This window comes from Epinephelus moara, chromosome 18 (genome assembly GCF_006386435.1).
Source record: "Epinephelus moara isolate mb chromosome 18, YSFRI_EMoa_1.0, whole genome shotgun sequence".
NCBI classification, from domain to species: domain Eukaryota; kingdom Metazoa; phylum Chordata; class Actinopteri; order Perciformes; family Serranidae; genus Epinephelus; species Epinephelus moara.
In genome coordinates this window covers 29,900,800-29,913,221 of record NC_065523.1, presented here as the reverse complement: position 1 = coordinate 29,913,221, position 12,422 = coordinate 29,900,800, and the positions used below count along the sequence as shown (strand labels likewise).

Here is a 12,422-nt window from a genome sequence, read left to right as displayed (position 1 = left end):
GACTCTGTGTATGTGCATGTGTGCCTGTTTGTTTTGTTTGGGAGACAGTGCTTGCTGCTCTTCTTTTATGAGACGTATCTTATTCATCATGCGACAAGATAAAATGCAAACGGGAGCACAGGTTAATCTAATATTTTCATAATGTGTGCAATGTAGAGGGAAATACAGTGTTGTCTTTGTGTCGTCTTTACTGAGTCAGCACCTTGTCAAAGTTTTTTTCTGTTTGGGTCAGTCACAATGTAATTTTCTATTTTTTCAAGCTGGTAAAACCCAGATAAGTTTTAAATGTATTTGGAAATGTTATCACCTCATAACAGAGAGTTTGAAATGTTCCCTTCTGTTTAGTAATTTCCTGTTATGCTCAATCTACATCCAGGGTTATGTTGTTTGGTCAATTTAATTAAATTTAAATTAAATTCCCACAAACCAACATCTGACAACATTTTTGTAATATATTTAGGGCTGCCTAAATTAATTGCATACATAATTTTTTGCCTGCAATGATGCACTGGGTCAAAGGGCACCACGGAATGTGATTAATCATTAATTTTCTTAATGCCTTATGTTTTCTCTGATTAATTTATTGAAATGAATGTGTTCATTTGACAGCCCTGAATATTTTCTGGCTTTACGTTAAACCATCTTAAAACACAAGAACCACATCATCTGCAAAGAGGAGGAGTCTCATTTCTTCATGTAGGAGTTTTGGAACTGGCGCACTGGGCTTCTCTCATTTATAGGCAAGTTCATTATCAACTCGGGGCTAAGACAGCCTTATCTCACTCCACATCTCCGTTTCTCTCTTTGTCTTTTCCTCTCCTTGTTTCTCTCTGTATGTGTATGTATGAGGCCATACGGTGGCTTACATCCTGAGGGCGCTATGCAGTTTGTGTATTCTAACAAATTACAATTTCTGTATTCTTGCTACAGGCAACAGCTGACTGATACACCATATGACAACTCAACACAAACTCTCACAAGAGAGCGAAGAGAGAGGAGCAGAGGGAGGAAAGGGAAGAAAGATGTAAACAGAAGGAGAGAGGGAAAAGGACAGAAAGAAGGATCATGTTTGAGCTAAGTGAGCTGAGCATGTTTGAAGATTTCATGTGTGCTTGCTGGAGGCAGTGCTGGTCACCATATGGATGTGGAGAACAGCACTTGCAAAGCAGGGTGGGTGTACTTTATCTGTTTGGGGGAAATTAAAAATTGATTGCAACTTCTAAGTCTACTGAAGGAATTTTTTTCACTCATCTCTGCTTTGTCTATACTCAAGGAAAAGAACTTAAACCTGATCCTACTCTCACCAAAGTGTTTCTTCCCACAAATCTAATCTAGATTTGAGCATGGTATTGCAGAGGCAATTTTCTGGGCCCATTTGTGCTACTTCCAGCCCAGACGGAAATGAAAAAAAAAAAAAAACAAATACTGCAGGGGCGTAATTAACAGGGGGACATAGAGGACATGTCTATTGCACTTTTTCAAAAGGCAGCATTGGACCGGTCCATTTTTAGTCCAAAAACTAGTGTTACATTAAAAAAGGGGAAACTTAAACTTAAAAATTGATTTTTGATGTATTTCCAAAAGTATGAAAGAGACAAAAAAACATCTTTTTTTTTTTTTACATATCAACATGAAAACAATGAAATTTACTTGCCACTTTTCACATTTTACTTTATTGCACCACCTACATTGTTTTTGTGCACATTTTCTTAATCAATGTGATGGCCTGACCTGTGCCAACATACTATCATATATTACCTTAAGTAACTTTCTGTTAAAAGGTGTCTGTGTGAAATTTCTGCCTATGACAACTGGGATTTGGAAGAAGGGGATAAAAAGGAGCTGAGAGGCGAGTGTGGGAGACACATCGAGACACAAAGCGACACATGCCTGCAGCAGCAGCAGCAGCACTGGAGTAGTGGGGGAATGGCTTTCTTCCCATTTGGTTCCCAGCATGAATTAGATTGTTGTGCTTTGTTATTTTAGTTTGGGTTGGAGATTACCTTTAGTTCCGTTTTCTGATTTTGTTTGGTTAAGTTTAGTTTCAGTTTAGGTAGTTAGGGGGTTGAGCTCGGTCTGACAACCCACTGCGTAATTGGCCCAGCGACTTCCCCATCTTTTCTTTTTTTTGACTGGGATCTCCCACCCCTTTTGTTTCATCCTTTGAGTTGTATGTATTGTTTTATGCTTTTTAAAAATAAAGCTTTGTTTGTCCTTTCCCCTGCAAACTGCGTCAGGCATTCATTCATATGTTCCGGTCTCTAGTTGTAGCTTTGTATGTTTAAAGAGGCCATAACAACAACTGCGTATTTAAAAGCCTCTAGACTCGAGTTTTATAACCATCTCCAGAGTGGTTCTATTGTTGTTCTACCCTGTGTCGGGGTAAGCTATCAAAGCCCTTCTGATTTGTGTCTGCATTGTGTCTTCCCTTCACATTTTTAAAATCAAAATTCCGCCCCTGAAATATTGTATCGCACGACCAAATTCCTTACGTTCTGATGTCCTCTCCCAAGAAGCAGCGGTTGCGCAGCAGCCCCGCCCACAGCTGGACTCCAACAATCCCGAAGATGAAAAAGACAAAGAAGCAGAGAAGAAGGACATTTCCCAGCATGGGTAGGGTGTCCAACAGCAGTGTCACCAAGATCCGCATACCTACATAGAGGGACACATAAAAAGTAAACATGAGTTTTGCATGCGGTGCAGAAGCTAACCTTTTACTTGCCCTCTGGTTACTGTACACCCTGACAACCTCTATTGATCTTGTGATCTTGGAACCCATAACTTCATCCCGACAGCCAATATAATTACAAATGATGACAATACTGAAAGTGACAGCTTGACATTATTTCATCCTCTGGGATTTGAACTCACAGCTTCCCTGTGGCTAGTATTATCTAACCACATGCATTCAGCATCCATCTCCAGTTGTCAGATGTGTTTAGCGTCAGCAAAGTCAGGGATCTAGTCTCTGAGGTCCCTCACAATGTGTTCTGGCCCCTTTCACATATATCGCAGCCTTGTCACAATGACCACATTTACAGTACGGTAAACTCCACAGTGTCTCGACTAATTTTGACAGTGGCAATGCTATGCAAACTTATATCTCCTCGAGTCCCCAAAATCTAATCTCCAGACTGTTTGTGCTGTGCCACTGCAGGAGAAAGTTTTCTCTGAATCCATTATCATTTGGTGAAAAACAAAAACAAATGCGTTGGTTTGCTGTGGAGTTTCACAGTCATCAGGATGGGCCTAAACTGCACTGAGCTCACAAGAGTTCTTATTAAAGTCTGTGCCAGAAGCTAAACATTATTAAAACTATCATCACTGTTAAATTCATTTCCACTAATTCAGAATGAAATCAAACTTGTACAGTTGTCCAGAAGATTATGATTCATTATGTATGCATGTTTGAGAGCACTAAAGAGCAAAATGTGGATATCATTCTATCCCCATGTTGTTTACAAGTATAGGAAGTGTCCCGGCAGTGGATTTTTGATGTTGTTACTCTGTGAAGTACTAACTGTCCCCGCTCAGAGAGAATGATTCATCAGCATTTAGGGTGCGTCGTCCTATCTGTGTTTATCCGTGTGTGCTTCTGTGTACACTCATTAGACATAAAGTTGCAGTACAGAACCTATTTTCTCCACAGTCCCACAGCATGAAATCTCCTGTGATGGGTTTTGCTTTAGTCTTACATTGTATATTGTTATGTTCGCATTACACGGCTTAGTGTTCAATTCAGATTATCTCCCCAGATCCAATCATTTTGCCTCGACTGTTCACATTCATGTTTGAACTGTTCCCTATCTGACATCAGTGTGAACTGATCTCTGCCCTGAAACGTGTCACATGCAACCGATAATGTCACTCACATTGTGTTGGAGCAACGAAAAAAGCATGTCACAATTGCGGCAGTAGCTCAGTCTATAGGGACTGGGGCTGGGAACCAGAGGGTTGCTGGCTCAAGTCCCCTGTCCAGACCAAACATGGAGTGTAGACTGGTAGCTTGAGAGGTGCCAGCTCACCTCCTGGGCACTGCTGAGTTGCCCTTGAGCAAGGCAGAACCCCCAAACTGCTTGGGGCGCCTGTCCATGGGCAGCCCTCTCGCTCTGACATCATGTATAGGTCCTGTTTGTGCATGTGTGTGTTTTTTCGGGCCTGTGTGTATATGACAACAGAATGAAAAAACTGAATGTCCACTCAGGGATGAATAAGGTATATCTTCTTCTTCTTAAAACAGGCATTTGAGGAAAAAATAAATGTATGAGCAAGCGTTCATCTCTTGCTGCGGAGGTCCAATGACATTTCGTCATGATGAGGAGAGGACTGCCCACTGTTCCAAAGGACCATTTCGCCAATGGCAACAGAAGCACATGGCTAATCAATATGCAGAATGACATCATCAGACTTCCATTTGTTTTCAGGATACCAGGCTGTTGTAAAATGGGACAGTTTTCAGACTGCTGAGGCTGCAGGTTGATGAGCCATTGCAACAATGGCTTGAAGGCTGGACAGCAAAGGAACACAAAGGTACTAGCTCTATTACCAGCTATTGTTGTTAGTTTTGTGGAGAGGAAGGTGTGGGTGGGGCTGCCATGTGGAGGGTTTCACAGAGGAACAGTCCCTCCAAACCTTAGGATGTCCATGGCTACATTCCAATATCTCTGTCGGCACCTCACGACAACGCTGTCAGGGCATGAAGGTAAGCTGTCCCTGACAGAAAGCGTCTGGCAGTTGGGCTCTTCTGGCTGGCGACTAGTGCAGTCTACCACAGCACTGGTATGGTTAGGTATGTTAAGTATGACATGGAAAAAACCATGGATGTATTAGGGAACACACACATGAATTTCAATATGACCCTCCTCACACATGGCCAGTGGTCAGATATGTATCAGATTTAGAACCACATATGAAAGTGGCCAAGATCTGATTAAAAAAAAACTCTGAAAAATTCCTATCTGTGTTATATGACAGCAAAGAAATCAGATGGCAAAAATAAGAAAAAGTCTACTCTACATTCATCCATCATTCATCAGCCCATCCAGTCAACCATCCATCTTTCCTGACCACAGACCAGCTGCACATCTAGAGCTGCATTGCGCTATAATGTGTTTTTTGTGAGATATGTGACAGCCAGGCAGGTGAGGGTCAATCCATCAAAACAGAGCTCTAATGAGATGTGGTCATGGCTTTGGGGCGGAATAGAAATCGATAAAATCGGCCAGTTTAAATCATTGTCTCATCACCAATCTGTCTCGTTTCATCTCGCCTGAGATCTTCTACTCTCAACACATCTGCCATTTCATACCTGTCAACAAGCTATTCGCCTTGTTGTTTCCCATTTCTCACAAAACAGAAGTTATACACATGGAAAATGAGAAAACCTAACACACACTCTAATGATACACATTTCTCATCATAAAACTGAAAAACAAAGTAACGTCTGTTTGCATGCTTGAGGTGGATAGCGATACTCCAGAGACATTAGAATATCGCCGTCTACTTGTGTGAATACAGCACATGGAAATGTACACACATACACACTGAGTAAACAGCACACAGATGCCTGATGACATCCCCTAAGCAGAATGCTAATGGTTTCTCTATACAACATTTGAGTGCGGAGATGTGATTCAGCAATACCCCGAATTTCACTTCTTAAAACAGACGGGGTTAGAAAAGATTTAAATCTGGATTGACAACGTGTGTACTCCCAGAGCTGCAAAGCGCTCTGGTAGGTTTAATTAAACTAATGCAATCTAATGGCACACAAGTGGCAGCTTGGATGAGACCATCTGAAATTGGGAAGGACAATATCCAGAAAGTCATGCCACGGGGAAAAGTTAAGTTTCCTGAGGCCTGAACTTCTGGAGAAAACAAAATTCTACCAGGCAATAAACATTATTTTAGCTCGTGAGAAGTGATGAGGGTAAAGTTGTTAAGAAGAGACAAAATGAAATATAATTGAATACTGGAAGATTTTGGAAATACTCAAATAATTCAGAATGTGTTCTTGTTTTTTTCCTTTGATATGTTATGGAAAGGAGCAGGATTGTAGACTTGTAGATTGTAGAAGATGCAATAAAGTCATAAAGTTGCTTTTTATATTAGATCTGGGAGGAATGAAATATGTTAATGTGAAATCATTGTCACTGGTAAACAAGCAAACAGCTATGATGAGTGAGTGGCTTTCCACAATTTTCTGACTCATCACACTGACTGGAAATAAAGCAAACTTTGCAATAATGGTTGTGACTAAAACTAAAATTTGCATTGTCTGGGTTATACTGCTCTTTGTAGACTAAACATTTAAAGGGATACCTTCTCCATTTTTGACCGGCTTTGCATCATAATAATGTGGGTTTTATGCGTAACTGAACAGTGGTAAACTTCCCTCCATCTTATCAGCACTTAATCGGCAGATTTGACTGGCTCTAGGACCACAGATTGTACTTCAACTTTTTGGTTTGCCCGCCACCAGGGGCACAAAGAGTACAGAAGCGGATCAAGAGACAGATCTGCCCCTCTCTCTTTCTCTCAAACTCAAATCAAACTGTAAAACTAGGCAGCACTGATCAACTCAAAACAAAGATTATGTTACTGCATTGCCTATTTTTGCTAAAATGTCTTCAGAATTTTTTTTTTTTTTTCATGCACTGTAACACTGCTGTAACATGAGAATTTGTGGACAGGAAGTGAGTACCATACTGTTTCCTGTATTGAAAAAAATTGAGGGTGTAAAAACTGACTTCAAACAGTAAAACTAAGCACTACTGTTTAAATATTAACTAAGATTTTGGTACTGCATTGCCTATCTCGCCTAAAATGTCTTAAGAATCTAATTTTAGTGCACTGTTTAGCTGTAATATGAGAATTTGTAGACAGGAAGTGAGTGAGATACTATTTCCTGTATTGTAAAACTAGAGGGTGCTAAAAAAGACTCTCTTACTGCATTACCAATTCCCCGCCTAAAATGTTTTCAGAAACATATTTTAGCTTACTGTTTAACTGGAATACGAGATTGTTTGTTTCCTGTGTCATAACGACCAAGCTTGCATTATGCCACCCACCAGCAAGACAGTTTATTGGTGCAGTGCAGTGCATTCTGGTAGTTGTAGGTTGTGTGACTATTGAACAAAAGCAAATGCCACAGTCCTTTTTCTTCTATTTTCTTTGGTCACAAAGCATTAATTTCAAAAGGATTTGTGTCTTTCTGTTGCACAGACAGCCTAGTTGTATGAAAAGACCATCTTTCCAGCACTAAAATACTGTTTAGTGGAGGGTCAATATGGAGAAGTGGTAAATAAATACTATAATTACAATTTGGAGAAAGACACCTTCAACAAATAATAACTTAAATATGACATATATCAACAAGTATTTCATATTTGTAACACAAATGTATCCAGTACTTTAAAGAATCACTCCCAAACAGACACAATGAGCTGTCTCCAGTGCTAGATTAAAATTATTGCTAACTGTAAACTGGATTACTCATGCCTCAGCAATGACTGCCTTTAACAAACACCATTTCCCATAAACCCTTGATGTTCCCAGGCTGAAGAGGTGGGTCCATAAGCAGGTTGAGGGGTCACAGCTATCTCAGACATGTCTATAATAACAGCGGAACAGAGATTAAAGCTATAAATCAGGAAAAAAAGAAATTAGAAGCAAACATTGTTGAGTTTTATGGAAGGGTTAGTAGCACCCATGTGGCTATACGTGTAGTTTTATTCATGGGAGCTGTAGTTTTTCATGTGCTCACAGAGTACTTGTTGTTGAGAGCAGAGAGTTCTGCTCACTGTTTCCAGGTTACAGCACAAAAACATGTTTAATATCTGTCTGACACTGAATGCTTCCCGTCCACTTAGGGCAGAGAGACAAACAGAGAGATGGAGTGATAGCAGAACGCTTTGAGACAAACAGACGGTAAGTAGGGAGAGAAAAACTTCAGCCTGGCTACTAGCCCGGCTGGCTTGCGCCCACAAACACTCTACATCATCTCTGATCACAACTCAGATGGAAGACAAAACAAAAGATGAGATGGAGTCTGACAGAGATAAAAAGAGAGGAAAAATGAAGGAAGGAAGCTGATGTTACACATCCTCCGGGTGTTTGTGTGTACCTGTGAGAATATGAGTCTGTGGGCTTTGGGGTATGTTTGTGTCTTTTTGTATCCACACTGACCTTGAGTTTCCAGCTCCGAGTAATACCTCTCATTGTAATTCTCTCCCTCTTTCTTCTCTCCATCTACCGCCCAGTGTCAGACCCTTCAGGGTGCGACTGGAAACTTGTTACAATAACATAAGTTTCACTTCACCTTGTCCGTGCTTGTAAAGATTGCTTCTCGGGGCTACTGTTGGCTTAGCGATGAGGTTAAGGTTAATGTTAAATTCTTCAGTCCTCACAGAGGTAGAACAACACAGCGAATGTGTGTGTGTGCGTCCCTGTGTGTGAGACTGTTTGTGATGATAGCTTGAGAGAAACAGACAACCTGCCATGCTTTATGATTGTGTTTTGGTTATCTGCAGTGCCCAAAGCACCCACACACAGACTGAAACGACACACACACACACGCTTGTACAAACATATAACGTCATCATTTACGTGGAAGAATCCTGGGTCATTCTGTGTCACATGCGAACAACTGGCTTATTCTGGGGAAGTGGGGTCATCATTCAAGCACACACACACACACACATACCACATACACACATACCACAGTCTTTCAGCTTGCTGCCGCCAGACTGCAAGCAGACATCCATAACCCTGACAACATACTTAGTCACTGTAGCACAAATACCTGCCATGTTCCAATAATATTCCCATGGGTTCTTTAGTGTTGTAAGAATTGATTTTTTTCCAAATAAACTGTGTTTCATGAACAATAAAATTGGTTTACTCTGTAATAATACTTAACAGGTTGACATCAGACTGAGACAGCTGTTTACAAGAAGAAGAAAAATTTAAAACTCAGTGTGTAAACCTGATCAAGCGAGGAGTTTTGAACAAAATGGCTACCAACACTGGCAGACTGAAGCTGAAAAACAGCTTGGCCGCTTGCCTAATGTATGCTGGTTAATAATCTAGTACGTTGTTATGGCACCATTGTCCCGTGATCCTCTTTAGCTGTAGATTCATGGCCGCTTCTGTCACAGAGCTTTTAGGAAAATGACAAACTATGTGCAAGTTCTCACTCAGCACTGGCGCGGCACAACCTCTGGAAGTGGGATTAAAGCAAACAAGAAGTCACGGATCATCGGTCAACTCAGCGTTAAGTAGTAGGAATACAGACATCAAAATATTTAATTTTTTTCCATGCCATTTTGGTTTTGTGGTGCTCAGTGCAAACTTGATGAATGAAAACAGGTGGCTAACATTACGCAGCACAGTTTTACAGTAATCACAGGTGAAATGAGTACATCTCAGGGCATTTAGTGTAGGATACTGAAAAAATGTAAATGTAATATCAAATCTTTAAGTTAAACTACCTGTGCTAAGTGTTTATACTACAATAAGATATTGTCACTATTGGGAAAGGAAGCATTCTGTGGCAGACAATTATGCAGAGTTGCTCACAAAAACTTATATAAACAATATAAAACAAAAAAATCTCTAAAGCGTTTTCATATATTTAGTATTTATGAGTATAGACAACATATGAAATGTGGCTCAGAGGTAGACCGGGTCGTCCACCAATCGAAAGATCAGCGGTTCGATCCCGGGCTCCTCCAGGCTGCATGTCAAATTATCCTTGAGCAAGATACTGAACCCCAAATTGCTCCCGATGGCTGTTCCATCGGTGTGTGAGTGTATTGCTCCCGATGGCTGTTCCATCGGTGTGTGAGTGTGTTAAAACTGAGTAGCAGGCACCTTGTATGGTAGCCTCGGCCACCAGTGTATGAATGTGTGTGTGAATGGGTGAACGTGACTCGTAGTGTAAAAAAAAAAAAACTCTTTGAGTGGTCACTAGATGACTAGAAAGGCGCTATACAAATGCAGGTCCATATGAAAGAGCTTTTGTTCTTATCTTTATCACCTTATCATTGACTTTTCTGCTTCTTGCCAGCTAAATTCATTTATTCATAGAGATATGCACAAAAACAAGATTAGATCAAAACCCAATATATGGCTTTAAATCTGAATATTAGCTTAGCAGGAAGTGAGGGCATTTACTCAGTCATGGATTTTTCGCTTACAGTGCTTGACTCGCTGTTGCAGTCCAGGCTAAAAATGAACGTGAAGACATCTTAACATGACGAACAATACACTTAGACACACTCCCACAGCAGAGGGGACCTGCTTTCTCTGGAGCTGTGACGTTACCTACTGATCGAGCTGCTTTTTGCTCGATTTAAGACAATCCATGACATTTTGCGTTGCATAAGTTTGCCTAGCAGCTAGCGGTCTTTTTCTCTATTTATATGAAACTGGGAACAACATCAACTTTTTTAAAAAGTTACAAAATTCAGCTCCATTATAACTCACAAGGTTCACTGCCAAAACAATTGTCTTAGCTTAGACACGTTTTCCCCACATATACAACATACTAATGTTATTAGCATAAGCCTATGGCATTTCACATTGCATTAATTAGCCTAGTGGCTAGCAGAGTTTTCCTCTACTCAAAGACTTCAAATGCTATTTTGGGGGGCTTTTTTAACTTGTTTCTTATCTGTGAAATAAAAGTGAATAACAGCTTCATTTCCAATGAGGGAAATGGTTTTCAGTTTGCAAAAATAAACAGGAGGTCTGCATCAACTCGCCACGGCCCTGACGGTGCCAGTCTATGGCCAGCGCCTAGTCATTTCAAAGGATCAGCGGCCAGTGGGAAAACACACTCACGTCATCAATCACTCTGACCAGTGGCATAACTTCATCACTGACTCACTCATGGACAGACTTTTGCATTTATAGGGCTAGCTTGCATTCCACTGTTCAGCCATCAACACTCAAGGCTTTGGCAAGCAGGTTCAGTGAATCACCGTGGTGTGCTTAACTGTTAACATTGACTAAAAGAGCAAATGAGTGCAGGTGCTCATTGCTAATCAAGGAAGGTAAACCATCAGAGCATTCACCTGAGACGTATCCCTGCAGTTATGTAAATATGGACTTACTTGGTACTCTGTTGATGGCCCTCAGTGGCCTGAGCACTCGGACGGTACGGATGGCTGACAGACTGGCGTTATGGCCATCCAGAGAATACTCCATTACCCTGGAGGCACAGTTGGAGAAAGGCAGGAAGAGAGAGTTTTGCTTCATGTTCTGCACTCACAGGTATAGCTACACAAAGTAAACACCAAAAATATTATAATGCTCATAATAGCAGCCGCCCACATAATTACTGTACATGTGACATTTAATTACATACAGTCAAAAGCTCTTTCCTCTCTGTGTAGTTTATATTGTAGCACCCAACATCATCAGTGTGACAAGTAGGCAGAGAACTATGGTCCTAATTGTGTCAGTCACTTGTGCTCTGTGATTGTGCTGGCTGTGTGAGGAGTGTGTGTGTGGTCATACTGGCTCGGCCCTTGGAGCGTGGGAGTAGCTCAAGGAATGTCTGCTGCTGATTGGGTCCTGCCCTCGCCCTCAACATATGTAGTGGCCCCAGACTTTAGTCTGGGAGCGCAGCATGTGCTCCTCCAGTCTCCAAATTATAAGTCTTGGTTACTGATAGGTGCATTTTGAGGCTGCACAGATTGGTAAATATAGTACCGAATGTTGCTTATCTCTGAAGTGGAGCTTAACTGGATGGTATGGTGCCATTTAAGACAAGATTTACGATAAGTGATGACTGCAGCTGGTGTAGATGTTGCACATAACCACATTGTTGCATCCTTACTCCTCTAGATTACAGGGTGACAGAGAGAAAACACAGCGCTCCTATATTAAGGACACTTCTATTTTGATAATGATAGACATTGTGAGGACAAACACATACATAAACACGCCCACAGGTACAAACACATGTACCTGCATCATGCATCTTTGTCATGCATAAGCTGTGGGTAGTGTATTTATTCCTGAGGCAGAAAGCTGTATGTTTGTGTGCATTCTCGTTTGTGTGAGACTGCACTGATTGTTTACTTCGTGCTCAGTGAAATGTTATCTTATTCAAAGCAGACTGCTATTGTCTGGCTGCAGATAACAGACAAAACGGAGCAACTTGTGGGCGTGAGCATAAAGCATTGTGGGATACTAACCCCGCCATGACGATGACAAAGTCAAGCTGGTTCCACTTGTCACCGAGGTAACAATTGGAGCCAAAAATCCCCAGGGCAACCATCTTGATGACCATTTCCACAGCAAAGAAAGCAAAGATACAGTCGTCCAATACCTGAGGAAAGATGGTGAGAAAAACAAACACACAGACAGAATTAATGTTTAACAACAACAACAAGAGGAAATTGACTTCTTGC

The 12,422-nt window shown here is 41.1% G+C and overlaps 1 protein-coding gene across 4 annotated transcripts in view; it reads right to left on the bottom strand.

The window, feature by feature from the left end:
- The window catches only part of cacna1ha (calcium channel, voltage-dependent, T type, alpha 1H subunit a), a 164,714-nt gene that overhangs the window by 70,069 nt on the left and 82,223 nt on the right, over positions 1 to 12,422 (bottom strand). For all 4 annotated transcript variants that reach the window (XM_050068566.1, XM_050068568.1, XM_050068569.1 and 1 more), the window contains exons 4-6: positions 12,207 to 12,340; positions 11,118 to 11,215; positions 2,493 to 2,652 (exon numbers count right to left, since the gene is read on the bottom strand). In XM_050068566.1, coding sequence (XP_049924523.1) covers positions 2,493 to 2,652; positions 11,118 to 11,215; positions 12,207 to 12,340 — 392 coding nt within the window. The remainder of the gene's footprint in view (positions 1 to 2,492; positions 2,653 to 11,117; positions 11,216 to 12,206; positions 12,341 to 12,422) is intronic.